The sequence below is a fragment of the Copidosoma floridanum genome, unplaced genomic scaffold (genome assembly GCF_036245765.1).
Source record: "Copidosoma floridanum isolate Cflo_tuat_1 unplaced genomic scaffold, Cflo_Japanese_pri ptg000020l, whole genome shotgun sequence".
In the NCBI taxonomy this organism is placed as follows: Eukaryota; Metazoa; Arthropoda; class Insecta; order Hymenoptera; family Encyrtidae; genus Copidosoma; species Copidosoma floridanum.
This window is the reverse complement of record NW_028321897.1, coordinates 36,663,935-36,689,482: the sequence shown is the minus strand read 5'-3', so window position 1 is coordinate 36,689,482 and position 25,548 is coordinate 36,663,935. Positions and strand designations below refer to the sequence as shown.

The window sequence follows — 25,548 nt, the reverse complement described above, 5'->3', positions numbered from 1 at the left end:
CTTCTTTAATCATCTACCCAGTTCCTACCCTAGTGCCTCGTCCTCAACCCTTGCTGTCGTGTCCCCAGGCTATTGAGCGAAAGCTTAGGCCTAAATACAAAATTTACTATTACGCCGTCTTCGACGTAACAATACATTTCTCAAGAATAGTATAACTCTTCCAAAATATTTAAGTCAATGGTTGCGTTATTTCACATTACAAAACTATGTATAATTGAGAATTTATTATTAACATTTTACTCATTCGAAATGAGGTATTAAACTAATTTGGGTTTTCAAAATTTGGAAGAAAAAGTGTACCCAACAAAAATTATGTTCATCACTACTTATTGTAGGTATACAACGGTAAACGTTAATTCAGTCAAAATATCTGAATACATTTTAAGGTTGCTTTTGTACACAGAAATATCTTTACCACACTGTAATGTGGGTACTGTGATTGTTTTTATACATAAATTCTAAATTATCGTGTTATTACCTTTCATGAAAGAAAATATTATGTATATTGTAGGTTTAGACCGTGAGAAAAAAGCTTTTTTATCTTATAAATAAAACCATTTAGTTACACTGCAATGTTGTTACTGAGTTTTTAGCGGAAACAAACAGATGGAATTTGCTTAAGGCAAAAGGGTTTGAACGTCTAGAAAAATAAGAAAACAGTAGAGCTTACGCTGAAAATGTGTGAAAACACTAAGAATTTAGGGAAGAAGTTGGTCATGGAGTACAAGAATCTCTTCACTACTCGTTAAAAATATTTTTATGAGTATCTGTATTATTCGATAAAATCATGTTGTACATGGAAACATTTTTAAGAGAAAAGCTCTCATTTTTAATATCACCTAAGCTCTAACTTTGGTTAAAATCTTCACGAAGCCCAAAGTAAACAAATGTTTACCTAAGTTATGTGTTTATTACCACAAAATGGTGTTTCAGAACCTATTACGGTCTTACATATGTTAACTATTTCAGTCAATAAATTCAGTATCATTTTTGCTTAAATACCTTCTCTTTCTCTTTTTATTGTTTCCCATCTAAACAGAATTCTAGTACTAATAATAGTACATGTAACAGAAATGAAAAAACTACTGACTAAGAAATTTCCTAAGAATTTGTTGACTAACTGAATTATTTGCGAAAGAAAGGTATTTTAATAAGTATACACAGTGTTTTAAAAAACACATTATTTCATGTTATTTGCTTCGTAGGCTATAATCTTTGACTTAAAACTGTTTGTAAATTTATTTAATCTTGCTAGGCCAATATTTTCTGTGTGATTTATTAAGCATCTAGTGCAGATTGTTTAAAATAATGTAGGGGGTAGTTAAATGAATTCTGAAGTTAAATTAATTGCGTTGTGAAGTATTTATAGGGGATAGTAGGCAATTTCTGAACGGTGATAGTTTTTAGCTTTCATACTTTACGTTGCGTCAAATTATTAATATTCTTATGTCTCCAAAAAGAACTGAAAGAAATTAGAAAGATTTGCTTGTTTTAGTAGAAAAATTGAATTATATATATGCATGTATCAGGAATGTGTGTTTATTGGAACCCTCAATTTTATATCCTGACACACTGTGCATGAGATGTTTGGTTGCTTGAACCATGCATTTATAACATGTGTATGATGTTTAAATTTAATAATGAGAAATAAAAAAGTAGTGCCTTAGGTATAGTATTAAAATTAAATTAACATAAAATTATCACTATAGAGCAAATAATGGGGATGCGTTAAATAAAGTTGCATCTTAAATTGACTCTGCCACTATCTGGGACTTACGAGAAAAAAAGTTTTTATGTAACATAAAAACATATTTACCTGGTTATTTAAATATTATTACTTATTACACAGGTACTTGTATAGTAACAAATATTAAAATATATGTGATTAAATCTAGAAAAATCGTCAGAATTTAAAAAAACATACAAACGAATATAACTAATATTAAACAGAGTAGCAAAGAAAAAAAAAATCAAGAAAGTGTTGCTTTTTTTTGTTGAAATTTGTGTAACTTCGATTGACAATCATACGCATTTATTTCTCGTCGTAGAACGTAACAATAAAAAAGTTGAATTTATGTATGTAACAAACGAAGAAAATTGTCTAAAACTGTTGGAAGGATTGTTTTAACGTTTATATTATCATTAAAAATATACTTATAAAAAATCAGTACAGGACAGTTACTTACAAATGAAAAAAAACACCAGAAATCAAAAAGGCCTGTTGTCAGTATGTACACCTAGAGAAATGTGATTCTTTCCCGGCGCTGACCTCAAATGGCAACATCGCCCATTGATTGTGCTTGGTTGATCAGAAATAACGTTAGTTGTGCAGGGCAGCCAGAGTTTTGTCATATTCTTGGGAGAAAAAGAGAGAGAGAGAGAGAGAAAATCATCTGGTTATTTACAGTTTCTACTGCATCTTCTGCTACCGTCCATGCATTATTTTGGATTTTTTGGTCCATACCTAGAAGTAAGACCAATTTTCCAGTTACGATTATCCTAACAATATCATTTCTGTTATTTATTAGGGTTTGACGTTAGAGTCCTAATGGCAGTGAAGTATGAACTTCTGGACTAGAGTGTGCACGTTGTAAGCTAATTAGTTTATCTTTATAAAAAGATTGTGTTTATTTCAAGAAACTTTAAATCCAAAGTATATATTGATACCAGATGTAGAGAATCAAGAAGACGTTAAATTCTACGATTGAATTACACGTGATATGCTGGAATAGGTTATATACATGGTTATTCAAGCTTTAATCTAATATATTTCAAGACTGTGAGTATCGTTTAAACCTAGGAGAACATCAAAATGTCAGATAATTACCACGACTTCTTTTTCAGTTAAATAAATGGAACCCAAGCAATACGATACTTTGTGTTTTTACGTATTTTTTTCAGGTTGTCACTTTTATTAAGGAGTTTTCATCAGCTTAATATAAATATAAGCACAAGAAAAAAATGATCATTTAAATTATCCATACTCATTAAAAGTTATTGTGTTTATCTTTCGTAAGCTTTGAATAATGAGATGTTGTCAATAAGCAGCTTGACAAGAACTGTAACAATCTTCTGGCTGTTAAGTGCTTATATTCATCGATGCTCGTGTTTCAACCAAGTATTCTTCAATCATCGTTGCAACTGCTCTAAAATCGTCATCCAAGTGGCCTGAATGTGATTCTGATGTTTTTTGCAGTCAAAATTATTTAAAGGTTACTTTATCGGGGGGTACGCTAATGTGCTTTATAATTAATATTATAATTATTATTACTATAATTATTATTACAATTATTATTACTATAATTACTATCACAATTATTATTATTATGATAATTATTATTATTATTATTATTTTTATTATTATTTCTTCTTCCATTTATAGTATTTCTTACTCAGTATTCATTACAAATGCCCTTGTATTTGGATAAAATTTAATATAAGTTACTCGTTAATTTAGTGGACAAGTCCCTCGAACACTTATGCATGCATACGGCTCACTGGGTTCCGGATGATAACTGAATGGCACTCGAGAAGACTCAGGTAGCTTACGCAAGCTAACGACCACTGTTTTTTGTAAAATTACTCTTGTTACTGAAAAAGTTGATGGACTTTACCAAGCCCCTATTTGGTCTTATACTTTATCTGTTCCTTTATCAATTACAAGAACAATAAATTTTTAAATAAATTTCTACAATTAAAATCCTACGTAAATACTTGCTCTAGTAATTAATATAACCGCCTTCATCGTCTATCAGTTTTCGCTAGCGAGTAGCCATTAAGTTGGCCAAGGTCACAAAGTACTGGGGCTTATCGATAAGATTTTGCACTTCAGAAACTACCCTTTCATAAATTTTATTCGCATTTTGCGCCGTTACAGGTCTCCAGTCTCTTACCATTTTGAACAAAGCATTTTCTATTATGTTTAAATCTGGGGAATGAGCTGGCCAAGATAATTGTTAAATAAGCGAATGATTTTGGTACCACTACTAAACAATACGAGCTGTATGGGCAGCGCTATTGTCTTTAACAATACGTATCACCTGAGTATTGGGAAACAAGAGATCCACTGGTTCTACCAAAAATGTTTCCAAGATGTGAACATATTACCCTGCATTCATTCGCCCATTGACGTTCACGATATCTCCGGCACCATGGCCAGTACACCACCCCCAATACACCTCGTTTACTTGACCTCTGTGAATTTTGGAAATAATGTAATTGGGTGAGTATTAGGTACTTGGAGGCCTCCACATAGTGCACCATCGGTCTTTGTCCATTGAAAACACCTTTTTGCCGACCAAGACTGTGTCTTTCCATTGTTCTCTAGTTAGCTGGAGGTGATTATGAGCAAAGTGCAATCTAGTTGATTTGTGCCTTTTCAGCAGACTTGTTTTTTTTTTGTAGCTTTGAATCATTTCAATGGAGTCTTGTTTGACACGTCTTTCCCCAAAGTTTTGTAGCAAACGTCCAGGTCCAATACTTCAATTGAATTTTTTAATGGCTTGAAAGGATCAAAAGTTCTCCCCACTACGACTCTGGAAATATCATCATCGGATCGCTTCGAAACTTCTCCATTAACTGTGAGTGGGTAAAAATGAATAAATTTATAATATACTGTTAAAATAAGATATTATTATGGAATTGGATTGTTAAAAACATTTCATAAGTTTCCTTAAAGTTTCATACAATGTCTTTTATCTTGCGCCTAGAATTTTCCAATTTCATCTTCTATTCTAAACCGTTGTATCCATTTTGTTGCCGTAAAATGGCAACAACTGAGATGACCCTAGATTTCCTGCAGACTGGCTCCTTTTTCCTACAATGCTTTTATTTAAGCTTAATTGAATTCAGTGGGTCTGAATGATGTTGAAATATAGTTGTATATAAACGTTGAAAGAAATATAAAAAAAAACACTAGTGTAATCCTTTCACAATCCTTTAACTACCGTACGTAACAACAAAGGCCTACTCGCTGTATGATGCAATATTATATTTAGAGTCTGCTTAGAAAGAGCATGTTGTAACAAGTTCATCTGAGATGGTATAACACTAACTGCAGCAAACAAAGGCTGAAGGGCTGCTATCATGAAATTGCGAGCATTCGCTATCTCACCATCCAGCTCATCTCTTCAGTATTTGAAAAAAAATAGACTTGTTACATCCAAGATTACATCTGATCCATTGATACACTAAGTAATAATAACTTTAACAGAATTCTGTTTTAAGAGTCATCTAGTAGTTTTGGTTTATTTAATTGCCACCACACATACGCTATTACAAATAATAATTAAATATTCACGAGCCTGTAATTTGTATGTAAAAGATTGAACACTACGAGATAGAGTTGGCCCAGCAGGGACTAAACGACCAGTAAATTCTAGATGTCTGGAATTATGATCCCGTTTTATTGAAAGAAAAAATGGGGGAAATTCGACGACTTTTTGGTGTTGAATATCGATCAGAAAAGACAAAATAAATAGTGGATAGAGTGTGGGAGGGCGTTGTTCATCATTGTAACTCACCAAGTTTTTTTGGGTGCTTTAACACGTCTGTGGTAATAAGTAAAGTGTGAGAAACTAAAGAGATTCACATTATAACTTTGATAGTGAAAGTGACATGTTATTTCACTTACTACTCGTTTTAAACTTACAGAAAACTTTGTCACCAAATTCTATTACGCCTTAAAACAAGATTCTAATCGTTTAACAAGTGACCTGGCGTTTGGATTTAAGTAGAAGATTGGTCTGGCAAAGGAAGAACAACTAAACTATTAAATCACCGATTCTGACGTGATTCAACCAAAAATTTAAATATCAAATGGTTTCCCTAACTAAAAGTCATACTTACGTCAATTTTCATTACTATACTATTTTGATCTTTAAATAGCATTTCAATTTTTGAATGGCAAAATCTTATCGATAAGCTCCAGTACTTTGTGACCTTGGCCAACTTAATGGCTTCTCGCTTACAAAAACTGATAGACGATGAAGGTGGTTTTATCAATTACTAGAGCAAGTATTTACGTAGAATTTTAATAGTAGAAATTTATTTGAAAATTTATTATTCTTATGATTGATAAAGGGACGGACAAAGTATGAGACCAAATAGGGTCCTCACAAAGTCCATCAACTTTTTCAGTAACAAGAGTAATTTTACAAAAAACAGTGGTCGTTAACTTGTGTAAGCTACCTGAGTCTTCTCGAGTGCCATTCAGTTATCATCCTGAACCCAGCAAGTCGTATGCATGCATAAGTGTTCGAGGAACTTGTTCACTATATTAACGGGTAATTTATATTAAATTTTGTCCAAATACAAGGGTATTTGTAATGAATACTGAGTAAGAAATACTATTAATGGGAGAAGATATAATAATAATTTAACGACTTCTTGATTCTCTGCATGTGGTATCAACACATACTTTGGAGTTAAAGCTTCTGGAAATAAACACAAACTTTTTATAAAAATAAACTAATCAGCTTACAACGTGCACACTCTAGTCTAGGAGTTCAAACTTCACTACCATCACGACTCTAACGTCAAACCCTAATAAGTAACAGGAATAATATCGTTGGGATAATCCTAACTGGAAAATTGGTCTGACTTCTATGTATGGACCAAAAATCTAAAATAATGCATGGACGGTAGCAGAAGATGCAGTAGAAACTGTAAACAACCAGATTCTTTCTCTCTCTGTCTTTTTCCCCCAAGAATATGACAAAACTCTGGCTGCCCTGCAGAACTAACGTTATTTCTGATCGACCAAGCACAATTAATGAGCGATGTTGCCATTTAGGGTCAGCACCGGGAAATAATCACATTTCTCTGGTAGTACAACACTTCATGACTTATACAGGAAAAGGTGTGCTTTATAGGCATCTGTGGCTTAATTACGAGTTTGTCAAAGGGGATCGACTTCTTAACTTGATATTGGTAAGACAGATAACTTTTTACAATAGCAATAGCTTTTCATTATTATTAACTGCCCCAGGTAAAAGAGGGAAACCAGAAGCCATCTACTATACTTACTTCAGTCTAGTTATTATAAGACACTTCTTTACTTTCTTGAAGAGTATTTATTAATTACTTATACGTACAGATTTTTTTTTTTATTTCATCGTATTATCTGCAGTTAAATAAGATGTAAAAATATTAAAAATAATGTATGCGCTGTTGTCTTTACGATGGTAATTCTTAAAATTTGAATACTGAGATTATTCCTATTCAATGCCCACTCATACAAACTAATGTAATAATTAAACGAGAAAATAATTGCAAAGATTATTCATCCAACTGTTGTGGACTTATAATTATAAAATATTCCTACTATTGCATAAATTTATGATAAGAAAGACATACATTCATCCAAAATAAAAGTATTACCTTTGTTTATTTTACTTTATAATATTTTTGTTTCTTTTGCAGATACTTTGTACTCCTAAAAATACTCCTTTGCTTCATTCTACCAACAATTATTCCCGTCTTCTTATGGAATGAAAATTGGTACTATGCACTATTATCACAACTATTAATGCGTTATTCGTACGTGTTAAATGCCACCTGGTGTGTCAACAGTGTCGCCCACATGCTTGGATGTAGACCTTACAATAAGTAAGTAATTTATATTCTCTATTTGGCTTGGCAGAACTTATTTTAAGAATCATTCATACTCTTGAGAGTTGGCTACCTTGATTTGCCAATCGTAGGATGCCAGAACCTTTGGGCATAGTAAATTATACTAACGAAGCGTATTTAAACTTTGAATCAAGAGTAAAATATAAGAAAAGATATCTAGACGTCTCTACATAAATTAAATTGTGTGTCATAGATTTTTTAATGTAAAATAATTTGATTTTCGAAATTTTTTTGCTTTTTCTTTATGGTATTAGAAACTATCGATTAAAAAAGAAAACAATACAAAATAAGTCATTCGAAAGAAAATTGAGTACAAAGATTGAGTATTTTAAACAATCCAATAATTAATTTTCATCATTCAAGCAAGCAGAAAACTAAAAGAAAATGAAAAATTTAAAGAGAGTCAAAAACATGTTAAATAAGATCAAATGTGCTAAAAATTATACGTGTTACAAACATAAGTGTGGTTAACGTTAAAAGCAATGTTCGATCACAAAATTTTAAGATAGTGACCTAATGCAAAATTGTTGATAACATTTTTATTGTCTCACACAGCCAGTAAAGTCTGATTAGTAACGGAACTGTTTTTAAATACGTTTTGTTAATAAAATGTGCCCTTTGGCACGCAAGTAACGGTGATTAACAAAGCAAGTGTTTCTTAGTAAAGTTAGTTGAAAGAATGTACCCTTTAGGGACCAAGCATTGGTGATTAGCAATCTCGTCAACAGTCTGTATATAGGTATTATTTATAAATTGAATGTACTCTAAGGCAAGCAAACATTAGTGACAAGAAGTCAAACTATTCAAAGTACTTTGCACTGTACTAAAAAGACGTTGGGTAGCTAATGATTCCTGATAAATGATTATCTAAGGGCATATTTTATAAGTTAATAGTACCTAAGGAGGCTTATTTTATCAAATTAACACACTTATCACAGAACTTGTGAAATGGATGAAATTAGAATCCAGGTTCAATGAGTATGTTTTTTACCTCTGTGCAAAACTTTAGTATAGGTTGCTTCGGAAAACTTTTAGTAAAACGCGTTACTAGTGAGCGTCTTATACATAGCCTTTCATGGAGACGGCACTTTTTTCACTAGAAATCTCATCATAACTCTCTCAAATCACTTTCTACATGAACAAAAATACATGTAGTTACACTTCCTACATGAAAAGAGACATGTTGTTTAACTATCACTCTTTTAACCAAACATAATAAATATATACGTTGCTGTGAAGTTAATTGAGATATTTCCTTCTGAAGTACACTAGTAGGCATAATAAGAAAAATATTGGTTATAATGTCGTCGGCAAAAAACGTGCCAAGCAGAAATGTATTCAAAAATTTATTGTGAATGAATTGAATTATTACATATCTGTACTTTGAAACAAAATAGTACTGTTTGATAAAAAAACTATTTTATTTAGAATCTTAATAGTTATGCGTAATGCGTGAGCTTTTATTCCAAGTATTCATTTACTTATAATGGAAATTTTGTGGACATTGTTCAGCGACTGATATTAACTATCCTTATGTTCAATAAAAGATTATATCTACGTAAAATCAACTACCACATGGAGCAGACGAAGCTTTTGTTCTCCTCTGCAGTGAAAGTAATAATATATATTGTTATGGTCATGACTATACCTATGTATGTTGTCGACTATATATGGTGTGTTAAGCCTCCTTAAAACAGTTAGGTCGCTAATCACAAGCACCTACTTGTCTTAGGGTACATTTTGATAACTAACTATACTAAAAAGCGAATGGATTGCTGATCACAAATGCTTTTCTATTGCTTGCTCAAAAAAAAAAAAAAATAATCCATGTATCAACAATTTACGAAAAAATTAAGTTACTAAGTGCTGATGCTTGCTCACCTAAGAATACATTTCATTTATTAATAATTTCAAATAAACAGTTGGGTTCCAAATATTAGTGCTTGCTTGCTCAAGGTATAATTAGTTCACTAACTTTACTGAGAAACAATAAGATTTCTAGTGATTGGTGTTTGTTTACTTATAATGCACAATTTGTTTATAATAAAAAATAAAAACAATTAGGATGCTAACCATCAGTGCAGATACTATTTTACTTAAGAGGAATATTTTGCAGAATATCTAATCTTTCATACAAGAAAAATTGGGGGGGGGCATGCAGATCTCATAAATATAATTTCAAGTAATTTATGCACAAGGTTATATGTTAAATTGCAAACTTTTTTAATTAAACATGTCAAAGAGTGTACAGTTCAATGATCTGCAGTTTTTTTAAGGTATTCTTTATGGTATTTTTAGTGTTTTTTTGATGCTTGAGTAATATCTGTCAAAAAAATATACATGTGATGAACATCCTAAAGGGACATTCGCTGGCACATAATACTATCCTACTAAAAATACAGTGGTACTACTGTATGGTTTTTTCTAAACTCTTAGATAAAATTATATTTAGGGTATTAAATATGGACAAGGAATAAATATGTTAACATATGTGATAAATGTGAGCGTGACATCACAGATGTAATCAGCGTAGGCAGTAAGAAGTTGTTTTAAAACCATCGGAAGATTCGATGAGAGTGCACAGTCTTGTACTGGCCAGCTTTTATGTTGATTATGTTTTATTGTGGCAGTATACATTAGTTATAATTGTTGAGTTATTAAATATTAAAACATTTATGAAAAACATACTCAACTAACGAAGGTTTACTCATTTCAACGATAATTGCACCACCTGTGTACACAGTACCATTTCATGGAAAGTATATTTCTATTTATAAGTATATTATCTCCTTAGTTAGGTACCCAAGCACCCACTGTCCACTGGCTTATGCTAGTTAGTGGGTAACTATAATTTGCTGCTCACCTAAGAGCACACTTTGTTCATAAAGATTAATAAAATATTGCTCTTAAAAGTTAGTAAGCGATAAAATAAAAATTCTCTCGCTTGATTTACAATGTAAGTCACTACTAGGATGAACTAGCAGCCACTATAACTATGGAGCATTATTCTTCTTTAAATGTAATACGTCAACAAAAAAAGTATTTCATTTTTATGATAAAATAAACCATATCACTTTATTACTAAATGATTTTTTTATTAAATTAAAAAACAGTTAACAGAATCTCAAAATTGTATCCTTGTTTTAGGTAATAATACTATAAACTTTCAAAAGTAATATCATCCTAGTGTAATTACTCACTTGAGTATTAAGAAAATTTTATGCATTGTATTTGCTAGATCATTATATTTTTAGCCTTTTTTACCAACAATAAAAATAACGTGCATAACAGAAAGTACTTGTTACAGTAAGGAATAATACTAGTGCAAAATTCGACAAGTTTTATATAGAGAACTATTGTTTACATCGCCTAGGGTATGTACTGGTACATTTAATGAGAAATAGACAGAAAACATAATTAATGACAACCTATAAAAGTCTATAAATGTTGAAGCGTTGGGGATACATCTCTACAAAGAATATTTAACCAAAGGTAGAGAAAATGATACTTACAGTGTAGTGTAGTATAGGTTGATGCACTACACCTTTGCTGAGTGTAATATCGTATTTGGCTCTCGCATTTTTCTACGTAATTATTCCTCAGCTTTTCAATGATTTTTTTTATTTTGCCAAATAGTGGAACTTACCGCAAAATACATTTTTTCGAGTGTATGATACATATAGGCAGTATAACACATATAAGACATATTTTGAGTGGCTAGTACGATCCAAAAAATCAAAGCGTTGTATCTTAGCTTCTGTTGACCTTACAGAAAATATTTTTTTGTGGAACAGTTGTTGAAAAAACTATTATAATAAAACGACACTGTTTACAAACAAAAAAAAGTTCTATACGAAAAATTATATAACATTTAATTGATAAATTATTTTTTTTATTGAAAAATATGAATTTCTTATCGATAATTGATACTGTTGGTATCTACTGATTCAAGAAAATTAGACCTTGATTTATGACAAATTGATGATTCTACGAGGAATCAAAAGTTTTATTTAACAATTTGGCAATGGATCACCCTTTTATGATTTTATGATCAGAAGTGAGTTTTAACTTTAACAACAATTTTATTTTTAACATACTCAGTTTTAGACCCCTTTAAACTTTTCATTTTTTTTATTATTTCGCTTGTTAAAATGATGAATAATAATTTTTGAATTTTTTAAAGTAGTTATTTATTTTATTAATCAACCGCTAGAATAACTTCTTTGCGAACAATTTTCTTGTACACTTGATAGTTTCTAAAATATTAAAGAAAAACTATAAAAAAGCCAAAAATTCGATCGTTTCAGACAAAACACTGACGTCTTGTACTTGTGTTAGAAAAGTCACAAATTCATAAAAGACGTTGGATTAAAAAGGATATCTATATTATGATACATAAGTAAGACTATGCTATATCATGGTTATATTATATTATCAAGTGGCGCGGTAGCACCACATGCAAGTTTGAGTAGCAGACGGTGCATGGCTACCACGGCACTATATACGCTCAAATTCGCATTTTGAATTTTCAAAATGGTAAAAAAATTATTTAACATCATCATATATGTAGTAGTGTGATGTTATTTGGCTTTTCTGATGCTAAACTATGATTTAAAAAAAAATCCCGACCAGAAAAGCTTTTTTAATTGTTGTATTATATATACGCTCTTGAAAAGTGCTGATTTCATTTCAAGAATTTTTACGTTCAGACCAAAAAGTTCCGACTCTTAAATAAGCCGTGGACGAGCTTTAGTAGTATATATCGAGCTACTGTTTAGTTCGATGTGAAGTTAGTCGCGCTAATAGTATTTACTTTATTTATATCATTATATATGTGGGTGTGTATATTATGATAATAATAAATTCAAGGTACTGAAACAATCAATATATCAGATCTCACCTTATCTCATCTCAGAAAAATATACAATAATTTCAATGATAAGCATCACATCGATAAATTTTCTTGATTCCCTGGTCATTGTTAAACACACACAGTGGCGCTGTAGTAGCATTTTTTAATGCCCTAGTCACAGTAGGCTGTGGACGCGCAGTGCGTTGCAAAGTTCATGTGGTTGTTACGAACGAGTCGTATCGACGCCGGTGTCAGAATCAACACAATCATGTAATTCGTTGCCAAGACTGTGATAGGCGAATAACTACGGAACAGCCTGATTATATTGTCAAGTTACAATTACTTGAATCAACAACAAAATCTTATACACTACAAAAAATTATACATGACAATATAGGAGATTGGATGACTTCTACAATTGATTGCGGTAATGGCTGTAAACGGAAAATAATAGAAAAGACTGATATAACTGTGAGTAAAAGTGTAATTCTAGTACAATTAGAACTATTTTCTGTGACCGAATATGGTACCCATGAAGTCAATACTGTCAATGTTCAACCCAATAATGCTATTAATAAAATAGTTGGTCTTAAGATTAATGAAATACCACAATCAAAAATAAAAGTAGGGAAAAGAATGTATAAGGCTATTAGTGGTATATTTCATCATGGCACAACAACTTCTAGCGGGCATTATACTAATACGCTCCGTCAAGGAAATCAATGGATAAAAGTGGATAATAAAAAAGTTTAGAAAAGACCTTGGCCAAGATGTGCTAAAGATCTTTACATTTTGATCTTAAAACAAATCCCTTAAGAAATCGTAAGGAAAGAATTTTGTATCAGAAAAGTTATGAAATCTATAAAAAAAAATACCTTTAAGAATAAGTATAAAGTTCTGCAAGTTTGAGGTTATTGTCTCTGAAGGTATACTTAATTAAATATATTAATTAATTTTTAGAAAAAATAATTACTTTTAATTGTTCAACAAATCTGTTGAGAAATTCTAAGAAATGAATTTTTTATCAGAAAAATTATAAAATCTATAAAAAAACTACCTTTAAAAAAAAAGTATAAAGTTATGCAAGTTTGAGGTTATTGTCTCTGAAGGTAGTCATATTCAATTATAATAAGTAATTTTTGGGAAAGAAAAATTTTTATCGTACAACCAATCCCCTGAGAAATTCTAAGAAATGAATTTTTATCAGAAAAGTTATGAAATCTATAAAAAAAACTACCTTTAAAAAAAAGTATAAAGTTTTGCAAGTTTGAGGTTATTGTCTCTGAAGGTATTTATAATTAATTATAAAAAATTAATTGCAAATATAAAACATAATTAATTATAATATTAATTAAAAAATATTATAACACCTATAAGGCAAGAGCGAATTCTGTTTTTTCAATTTAAATAAGGAAATTTTTAATATCATCTTAGGCATGAGAAAGCAGTGAAATCTTAAATTAATAGACAAATTTGAAGATAAATCAAATTAAAATATTTCAGTACATAACAAAATAACTATCACATAATTGATTTTTTATTAAAAAAACTTTCTTCACGAAAAAAACTAAAAAGATTAAAGACAGCAAAAAAAATTTTTTAAGAAAATTGTATTTTTCGTTTTTAAACAAAATGATGAAATGCGAGAAATATTATTTGCACGTATATTTTATAACTTTCTAAGACCGAAAACCATATTATTTGTATACATTCTGTATACTAATAATACAGTTTTTGGTCTTAGGAAGTAATGAAATCAACAACATAAATTCAAGTTTTTTTTTTGTAATTAGTAGTAATTTAATTGAATATAATACAATCATAAAAAAAAAATAAAACAAGAAATTAAAAACAAACCAGGGGGTATAAATGGGTCATGGGACCCACGGTAAGAACGAAGTTCTTTAAACATGACATGAGTATAAAAACACAATTTCTCAGGTAACAAGGGGGTCGCCAGACCCGTAGAAAGAACGAAGCTCTATAAACGTTAGTACTGCATTTATGTAGTTCACTAAACGAAAACTTGAAAAACGAATTAAAGAAAAAAATTAAAAAAATAGTTCAGTACTCACGATGGTTAAACTTCGTGAGTACTGTATTCATGCACGCCGTTCTCACGAAGTTCAACCATCGTGAGTACTGAACTATTTTTTTAATTTTTTTCTTTAATTCGTTTTTCAAGTTTTCGTTTAGTGAACTACATAAATGCAGTACTAACGTTTATAGAGCTTCGTTCTTTCTACGGGTCTGGCGACCCCCTTGTTACCTGAGAAATTGTGTTTTTATACTCATCTCATGTTTAAAGAACTTCGTTCTTACCGTGGGTCCCATGACCCATTTATACCCCCTGGTTTGTTTTTAATTTCTTGTTTTATTTTTTTTTTGTTTCTTGTTTTAATTTTTTTTTTGATATTTCATTTTAATACATTTTTTTCATTTTTTTGTATTTCCTTCATTTAATTCCTTTTTTTTATTTTCATATTTAATCTTTTTTTTTCATTCCTTTTTTTATTTTATTTTTTTTTATTCCGTTGTATTTATTCATGTCTTTTGTAATTTTATTTCATTTTATTTTCATATTTCATTTTATTAATTTTTTTTGAAATTTTTTTTTTCACTTATTTTTTTGCGATTTTATAGCTTATTAATGCAATTTTTATTTTATTTTCATATAATTACTCAATGACACTGTGCCATTATTTGTTTATCAAATTCAAAATAAGTACCCTTAAAAACCATGAAAATGATATGAAACTCGAATGATATTTATATAATGATCTTACATAATTCATTTATAATTGATTTACTTTGAATTACTTTATTTATATAATTATGTTATAATGTAACATAATTTGTTTATCGAATTTAAAATAAGCGTCTCTAGAAACCATTGATACATTCTTCAACTCTATTCCACATGTTTTTTTTTTTTTTTTTTTTTTTTTTTAATCAAGTATTTAGAAAACAAATACAAATATAATTTATCATGATTCGAATGAATTATCAGTGAATGCATGTAAAAATGGAATGTTATAGTTACGAACCACACCATAAGTACAAGAAATCAAGTTTCTATAGACGGCAGCGCTCGTAGCAGAGTGGGCTAGGTACTGGACTCACATGCAGGAGGTCGAGGGTTCAAAACTCTTTATTGGAAAATGTTTTTTTTTTTTTTTTTTTTTTTAGAATTGTAAAAGAAAAAAAATTCAAAGTGAAATAAAAATTATTGTGAGAAAATAAAATTGGGAGTGTGAGGGAGAATGGTGGGCAAAGGTGTGTGGAAGAGTAACACGGCACGGTTGGCCGATATACATATATAGTGGGGAGAGGGGAAGTGTATAGAGAATAGTCGGTGAGGAGGACGGGGTAAGGGGGGGGAAACTTGAGAGGAAAAGTAAACCACTTTCGTTTCAAAAAAAAAAAATCTGTCGGTTTTAAAATTCCAGCCCCCCGAGTAACGCGACATAAAGAACTTCGTTCTAAAAATTTATTTCCGAGATAAAAAATAATTGATTATAATAAATATTTAAAAAATTATAAATCCCATAAATCGAGAATGAATTTAGTTTTTTCAATTGCAATACAGATATTTTTAATAGCATCTTTGGCATTAGAAAGCAGTGAAATCCAAAATTAATAGACAAATTTTAAGATAAATCAAATTCAAATACTTCAGAATATAACAAAATAATATATTTTTTAACGAAAAAAATTTTTTCACGAATAACTGAACAGATTAAAGAAAGCAAAACATTTTTTACGTACATTGTATTTCCGTTTTTAAATGAAATGATAAAATGCGAAAAATTTTTTTTGCATACATACATTCCGTATACTAATAATACAGTTTTTGGTCTTGGGAAGTAATGAAATCAACAAAAAAATTTAAGTTTTTCTTTTGTAACTAGTAGTAATTTAATTGAATATAATCAACCACTGGAATAACACGGTTATATCTAACATTACTCGTGAAGAATATTATATTGAATAATATAGTACGTATTACATAACTTGCCGGGACTGATTTTTGAGTTTTTTGATGAACAATCAATACCAAGTTTTTACGGATAACAGAATGTATAAAACAATTTTTTCGTATATTTCTTATTAGTTGATTATAAAGTAAAGTAGAGAAAAAAAAAGACAATGAAATCAAGATTACATGAAAAAAAACTTATCTTATAAAATAAACAAAAAGTGTATCTCTAGTTGGAAAATGAAACAATCAGAAAGTTTTTTTTGATAGAAACTTCTTTCCCTCACGCTACTGGAAAGAATTTGTTGAAAATGATAACAAAAAAGGTAGCAAAAAAAGCTGAGATCTCAGACGCTAAAAATCTTTTTGTCTATAGCAATTATACGAAACTCAGGGGAATAGTGTTCTTTTTCATTAGTATACTCAATTTGCAAGAAAAAAATTAAAGTTATTGAGATAAAACCCAAAAAAAAATCCTATTAAACATTAGTCTGACATTGGAATAACTTATTTAAGGAAATATAATTCCTTTGAGTAATGGATATGGACTAAAATGAAAAAAATACAATTTACTTTTTTTCAGAACAACTACTTTTATATAATAATGACTTGTACGCACCATTACTATTCATTACAAAATCTACATTTGCTGGTGCAATAGTACGCCGATTTTCAATGAAACAATCAGATGTTTTTGCATAAGTTACGTTTGCATTATCAATCTTCTAAAATCTGCAATAAGAAAATTTAAAAATATATATAACATATAAGAACAATTTGAAACCCAAATAAATGTTCATCAAAACGGGTAACACTTGAATCAAGTTACTGTTACTCGAGAGAAGCAAAAGTGACACTTATATATAGCGTAAAGGTCCTTGTATCACAAAATATTACAAAATAACGATAAATAAAGTATATTATTTAGTCTTACCAACAAGTAACCAGTCGAATTACTTAAACAAGGATACAAATAAAACGCTTCTTGTAAAGTTATTTTTGTAAGTACCGTGCATCTGAAATCGTTACTTTAAATCCATTGTTAGATTATGTCAATGGTAGCAGAATTACTTTGCCAGTCTCCTGATGTTAAAGGAATAGACGTGTCTTCTAAAAAATAGGCATGGATATAAATTAAAAAATTCAGGTTTTGAACACAAAATATTTAAATAAGTTTAAAATAGTGTATATTAATAGAAAGGTGAAATAAATAAGCAAAAGAATTTGGTTTTACCTAATATGTCACTTAATACGTGTAACATTTTAATATACACATTATGCTCACCAGTCACTTCATTAATAATTTATTCGAAAATTAAAAGTTGTATAGTCTCAGCTATCAATTGTCTGTGTGCAATAAACAAAAATCCTCTAGGAGCACTCTTTTTTTTTGTACTTGGACGATTACCATTCTCCATGTAAACGTTACAGAAACAATTCAATTAATTTTTCTCTAAGACTCAAGAAATCGCCACAATAATAACTAAAATAAAATAAGAAGTGTGCTTTAAGATTTTTTCGTCATACATAAGACAAATACATCCTTCATAAGAAGTTTAACCAGTTAACAGAACTTGATTGTACTGTACAAATACAATAAAAAGTTTTTATAATGTTTTATTCTTTTACAATTTTTTTTATTCGTGATCAAAGTGATTTTTTTTCTTGAGGACGTTCTTCACATAGTAAATGGGAAAAAAGGTTAGAGAAGTGAGAGGAACGACGATATGTGCAGTAAAGCTGGCAGTTGTATTTCTCTTGTTAAATGTACTTAACTACATGGTTATACGCATACTTGATCCTTTCTTTTTAAATTCATTTAAATGCCAACTTGTGGTTCTTTTTGGAAATTTGATAGGTTTATCTGAAAATAATTCTCTGTACTCAAAAAATGGGGAGATTTCTACAAATCATATAAAGGCCATTTTATGTGTTTTTTCTCAGAAGGTTATATGTTAAGTAGCGGTTTTTTAGAATGTAACATGTATAATATGATGGTACAGTCAAACAAGCTGTAATTTTTGCGGGTGTTTTTTATGCTATTTCAGTTAACGTTTGACGTTTGAATAATATCTGTCAAGAAAACCTTTGTGTGATTAGCATCTTGAAGAGAAATTTACTGGCATATAATATTACCCTATTGAAGAAAGCTATACTACACGATGGTTTTTCTTAATTTTGTGTATACAATTCAGAAATTCCACATTAACTGGGCCACTTAAACGGCCAGAAATAATTGAGACCTAGAAAATTATTTCTGGGCTTAAATTTTTTGTCTATTTGTACGCTTTAAAAATTGACCTGATGTTTTTAAAAATTAAAAATGGCAGATCCAATACGGCCGCCAACTTTTTAAAATTAAACAAATTTTAAATAAAAAAATACCACTATATTTTGTGAGAAATTCTAAGAAAGAAGTGTTTCTTACTAATTTTTTAATAAAATTGCTATTTTTTAGAAGGAAATTCTAGATTAAAAAAAAAAAATTTTGCTTTATGCAAATCAAAAGTGAGGAGTTTCATGAGTTTAAACATTATTTTCCTCTTCCACACTCTTATTCATACATAAAGCTATATAATTAAAGCAGTATATAGTTAGAATTATGTCTAAAACTCAAGATTCAGTCCATACTGACAGATGTATAAATCCTTTTAACAGTAAAGGACAGGTAGGCAGAGATTTAATAAATACTTCTAAAAGTATGCATGAAGTATTTTTTAATTTACATTTGCATGCTAAAATCTGTCAAAGTTGTAGAAAATTAGATTATAAGAATCAAAAATTATTAAATAAATCTGAAGAAGTACATGCTATAGATACACCATCAGACGACTTCCTCTCTTCAACATCTGAAAATTCAGATGATGAGAGACTCTCATAAACAACAAAAAATTATCCGTCGAGAGAAACCACACTAAAACAAATATTACATAGTTTAAAAGACAAGTTTTCAAGTCTACCAATGAACGATTCTCGACGCGTAACGATTTTAACTGTAGCTTAAATAAGCTGGAGTGTTTGTCAGACTGCAGAAGAATTTGGTACGTCTCGGAGAAGTGTTTTAAAAGTGAGAGAGCTGCGAAAACTTAATGGTGTTGTAGCCTCTCCTCAGATAAAAGTTGGTAAAAGATTACCTGATGATACAGAAAAAAAAATTACGGACTTTAACGAGAGTGATATAAATAGCCAATCTATTTCGCAAGTTTTCGCTTTTTCTAAAGCGCCCAGCCATTGTTCATTGTTTCCATTTTGAAAATTCTGTGTCTCGTAGTTGTTGATCCCATTTAATTTTACTGCGCCAAATAAGTTACAACAAAATTCGCAAATTCAACAAAATGATAATTTATCTTCTTAATTATTCCATTTTAAGCCTGAAACCTTCTCACCACCGCTTTCTTTTGTATCGATCTTAATTAAATTTTTTAAATCTACATTTTCATTTGCGTTTAATAATACCTCACCCGAATTACTTGCCCAACCGTGCATTAACCAGTCTGCATTTTCGTTTATTTCTATTGCTTGTTTAACTCACGATGACGCTTCTTTGATCGTTTCAGAACTATCTAAAAAATCATCCATGTAACAATTATTTATCAACCTTTTCGCTGTCTCTGGATATTTTTGACTAAATAAGGTTGCGTTTTTATTTTTAACATAAATAGCTGTGCAAGGAGAGCTCATTGCACCAAATAACATAGATGACATTAGATATTCCTGAGGTTCGATCGACCTATCTTCCCCCCTCTACAAAAAGCGCTGCGTGTCGCGATCTTCGGTTCTAATCTTGATTTTCAAGAACATATCACGTATATCTGCTTTCACAGCAAATGTATATTGGCGAAAGCGCATTAGTACCTCTGGTAAAGATTTGAACAAAGAAGGGCCTGGAAGTAATAAATCATTAAAACTGACAGAAGAGGTTTTCGACGCTGCATCAAAAACGACTCTAACTTTTCCCGGTTTGTTTTTATTTTGGACCCCTAAATAAGGTAAAAATCAAACTCTTTCTCCCGTTATTTCTCTATCAGCCTTTTCAGCAAAACCATTTGAAATGAATCTATCCATCTCCTTATAATACATTTCCACGTATTCCCTATTACGGTGGAATTTGTCTTCAAGCTTCCGCAGCTTATCAAGCGTGTTCGGTCTACTATCTGGTAAAAAAGTATTCTCAGATTTCCACAAAAGGCCCGTTACCCATCTAGAATTTGTGTGTCGACACGTATCATTCAAAATTTCGAGCACTCTTTTATTTTTGATTTTCGACTCTTTTTCTTCGAGATCGAAAAAATCTATTTCAAAATTGTAACATCGGTGTATCCACATTAATTTTTTTTCCTCTTGCTTCAAAACTTTCCTCGCCAATTTTAGAATACTAAATTCAGAGGCCAATGTGCATCTGCAAAGAGGTGAATCACCTGCAAGAATGCTCCTAGCTAAGGTACTACGACCATGCATGACTCACATACATGCATGCTGGTCTATGCTGACCGGAAACAACGAGCAAAGTGAAAATGAAATAATTATGAAAATCAATTGATGCAATAATCCAACTGGGAACAGCTGCGCTGAAGTTTAATATTAGATATTATAAAACTAGAATAAATTAGAGTTAAAACCCATAGGCTAAGCGAAGATAGTAGCAAATGGTAAAAATATTGTACACTGCTAATACAACCTGTACACGCTGCACCATTAAACCTGCATGCCATTAGCCAGCAACAATTTTACATAAGCCTACGAAAACAATCTTATTGACTTTCAAAGAATTATCCGATTTTCACCATTCATGTTCGCAGGCTCATGGTCTACTGAACAACCCTTTTGTATCACGTCAACAATTTCATAAACATACTGCAATAGCCCAAATTGTAATCTTGTTAAAAACTGTCACTGTTTCAAATGTAAAGGACAACGGGAAAGTCATGGCACTTCCCCCTTTTCCTGACGCAGAGATGTTGAGAGAGTCCGCACTCTTGCCCCCAACACGGGTAACAGAATTCCCGATTCCCCAGGGCACCCTGAGCCGACTTCCTCTCCTACGACAAACAGAAAAACCCACAGTTGACGAAATGTTACTAACATGAAATACAGTCACAACTAACAATGAATGGAAACTATTGGTAAATTCAAGTAAATTAACAATATAATAATTCGCAACGAGCCCCTACTACTGTTTGTATAGATGTCCGTGTATTAACCAAAGAAACCGCTACTGTTAAATAATCATTCATGATAATTTACCAGTCCGATCAATGCTCACGTGTACAGTGGAAAAGCTAGCAATTATTACAATTAATTACTACTACTAAGACTATTATTAATATTATAAAGTACCGAACACTTATTGAATCAAACCTGAATATTAAGCGATTTTCACCGCTCTTTTTGCATTGGGTTCGATTGAAGGGGCGAACAACGGCTACTATCAACTAATACTTGTTAATATTACATTTTAACATTAATATTAAGTTATGATAAAATTCTGTCAACTTTCGATGTAAAAGAGAAAGGAAGGGCATGAGTAAGTTAATCACCTTCCCTTCTCTTGACGCACAGAGGAGAACAAGCCGGATGTGGGATGTGCCAATTTCTGAGTGGCTAAACTAGAGCAGTTCTAGCCAATTAGATTTTCGGCTATTGTCTTTTTTCCAAAATTTTCCCCCGGCAAGTTTTCCTGCGTTTTTCGAGCCAGCGCGTGACCGAGGTCCGCTTCTCGCAATAAAAAGGCCCGTAGGCCCAGAGAAAAATTCAATTCAGTTCGGCACGCGAAATTCGACGATACCATTCGAAGTAGACTGAGTAGTAAGAGCCCGACTCTGCTACAACCCAGTCTTCTGCGAAGCGAGGACACAGTCGAATTTCGCTACCACCCTTGAACGATCAACTGGTTGCCAGAGTCCGTCTCTACTGCCACTTGATCTTCTTCGAGAGCGACTTACATCCACGCTGGTTCAATGTCTGTATAGCAACTTTCACGTTTAAATAAAAGTAAGTGACCACATATCATATTCTTTCTTTTGACCAAGTGTTTCCTTTTGCGCGAATACCATTACTCGCCCTAGTATTGGTACCCGTGGATCACCGGGAAGTGTAAAGTGTTTTTGTTCGCGCGAATGCCATATTAATACCCACGGATCACCGGGAAGTATAAAGTGTTTTTCGCGAACGCCACTACTCGCCACAGTACTGGCACCCTTCGGTCACCGGTAATAGCAAATTAATCTCCAGTATAAAGTGTTTTTCGCGAACGCCATTACTCGCCACAGTGTTGGCACCCTTCGGTCACCGGTAATAGCAAATTAGCCACGGACAATGCGTTGCCCTCCGTGGTAATAATACTATCAGAATAACAACGAACGATCGAGTTAAGGCAAATGCCTACCGTGATGTTAGTGTGTCAAGGTCAAATTACGTACGATATCCTTACTCATGACGGTGTTAACTGTTTTAAGATCGTGAACGAGGTATACACCGCTCTTGACAAAAGAAAGCCGCGAGCAAGTGCATCGGAATATTGCACGGCAGTCAGTCTTAGTCGCGTGAAAGCAATTGTACCCCTTTTTGAGTAACGCGTCTTTAAGCTGAATTACCCTTTTAACCCCGCGTCCCACCTACGCGCCCAGTGTGAATCCCGAGGTACTGAGCGAAAGCTTAGGCTCAAATAATACGTTGCGCCGACGTAACAAAAATAAAACTTGATTAAATTTTCCAAGTTATCATTTTTAGAATTAGACCATTTACATTCATTGACAATATTGACTTGCCGAATTTTATCTGGACCTGAATGACCGTGAATGGTCCATCACGTGAAACGGCCATATTATTGTGAAATTTATAATACTTTCGAATAAGTATTAAATTACAATAATCTTGTCCTATTAGCGTAACAGGGGCTTCACTATAAGATTCAACGTAAATACCGGTCTTGTTGTGACAATACTTTGTAAGGTCTTCGCTGACAGTCTGAACTGAAAGTCCTAAATTTTTCATGATCAAAATGTTTTTTAGCGAAAAAATACTTGATTCATCTTGAATTTTAACATCCACCTTTTCACTTGACATTACGGTCGCACTCTCATCCCCTAAAACTTTCAGTGCTATATTGATTTTTGAGCCTTTTAATTCTAATTCTAAGACAAGCTTTGAATTGATCAAAGTAGCTTGAGATGCATCATCTAATTAAGCGTAAATTTTCTTCGATTTTTCTTTTCCGAAGATAGTAACGGGAATAATTTTTAAAAATGTCCCTGTTGTGAGTCAAGAGGACGTCAGAGGTTATAAATGGTTCACTACTTTGAGTTGGAACATTTTCAATTTTAAAATCAACGTTTTTTGGAACGAAATGAAGAAGCTAGTGATGATTGCGACCGCACTGTCCACATCGTAAGTTCTTGTTACAATCGCGACGAGGATGACCACTTTCAAGACAGCCGTAACACAGTCTATTAGCTCTTGTGATTTTCCACCGCTGTGGAATTTGAATTTTCTTAAAATCAATAAAGTTCTCAATCGAATGATAATTTCTTCCGCAATATAAGCAATGAGTATAAGAAGTTTCATTACTCTTACGCGTTTCATAATTCATTCCTTTGTTTACATTTGTAGTCAAAACTAATTTCTGATCGGATTGAGAGTGTTTACTATTTTTCTCAGTTCGAAGTGAAACTGCCTCGTTCAAATGCACATCAATTACACCCGTTTTTACAAACATTTTAGCTTTAATAAATACAAATTTGGCAATTTTTTCTATCTCAGATTTGTTCATATCTTCTTTGATTGCAAAACGAACATAATCGTGAATCATTGAGCGAGGTAATTTTTGTAATAATTCTTTCACAAGATCTGGGCTGTGCAAGTATCCTGTAATGCCAAAAGATTTTATTCCCAGCACAGCATTTTTCAATGTCGTTGCAAATTCAGTCAAAGAAATTTTATTTCATTCGATCTCTGGCAAATTTTTAATTTCTGTAATAATTTCATCAATGATTAACCTTCTATTACCGAACTTCATTTCCAATGTTGACATAATTTTTTGTGCATTACCTAAAGAAAATAAAATCTTAGCGGCGTTATGCGCTTCACTGAAAAGCGCTTCAAAAAGACGCGTGACATTTTCTTTATCAGAATATCCTCCTAAATCGGTTGAGGTTTCGAATGCTTGCTTAAAGCGTTCCCAATCGAGAGGATCTCCTGAGAACTTTGGCAAAAGTCTTGCTGATGTCATTCTGTTCATGAATTTTGCTCTTTTATTATTTAAAGACGAATTTCTGTTGGCAGTTGCTAAAGTTTTTCCCATTGCATTTACTAACCTATTCACTGGATCTTCTCTCGATTGGGTGTTGTCATGATTTGAGCTGTGCATTAGTCTGTCGAGTTTTTTGCGCATATTTTCACAATTATCAACTTCTGATGTATCGTCATCCGATGACGATTCAATTGCGGAATTATTTCCTTCTGCTTGTTCAAATTCTAACCTGTTCTCAAAATGAAGGCTATTGGCATCGCTTTCTTCTTTATCATCAGTTCGCATAACTTGATTTAACACTGCTTCGTTGACTGCTACGGGATGACGGAACGCTTGATATATGTTCGCCGCCCACAGTTGCTTATCGATGACTGTCGCTGCTACTGGGCAACGTGGTGCGCGAGCACGCACTGCTTCTGGTTCACGGGCCAAGGCCGGAGCTTGCAGCAGCTCGACAGCCACCTCTGGTGGTGGACAACGCAGTGCACTAGCGCGCGGTGCCAGTGGCTGACGGGCCAGGACCGGAGCTTGCAGCAACTCGACAGCCGCCTCTGATGGTGGACGACGCGGCGCACGATGTTGCACTGCTGCTAGAACTTGTTGTGTTATATTATTTGCCTCTGTATTTTCCGCCACTGCCTCTTCCATAGCTTCGAGACGATGAGGAAAAAAAAGTTGATTATCTTTCGACGACAGCGAGGGTGATCGCGGTCGTAAATTTGTTTCCCTTGAATATTGCTGAAAGTCGATAATCTGCGGTTCTTCCAGCCATGGACGGGACTCGGGTTGCTGTGGACCGATTTTCCCTCGCGAAAGTCGTAGGTTTTCAAAAATGTC

The 25,548-nt window shown here is 32.1% G+C and overlaps 1 protein-coding gene across 1 annotated transcript in view; it reads left to right on the top strand.

The window, feature by feature from the left end:
• Positions 1 to 25,548, top strand: part of LOC106641747 (acyl-CoA Delta-9 desaturase-like) — a 387,601-nt gene that overhangs the window by 330,474 nt on the left and 31,579 nt on the right. The window contains exon 4 of the mRNA XM_014356261.2: positions 7,423 to 7,608. Within this exon, the coding sequence (XP_014211747.2) occupies positions 7,423 to 7,608 (186 nt within the window). The remainder of the gene's footprint in view (positions 1 to 7,422; positions 7,609 to 25,548) is intronic.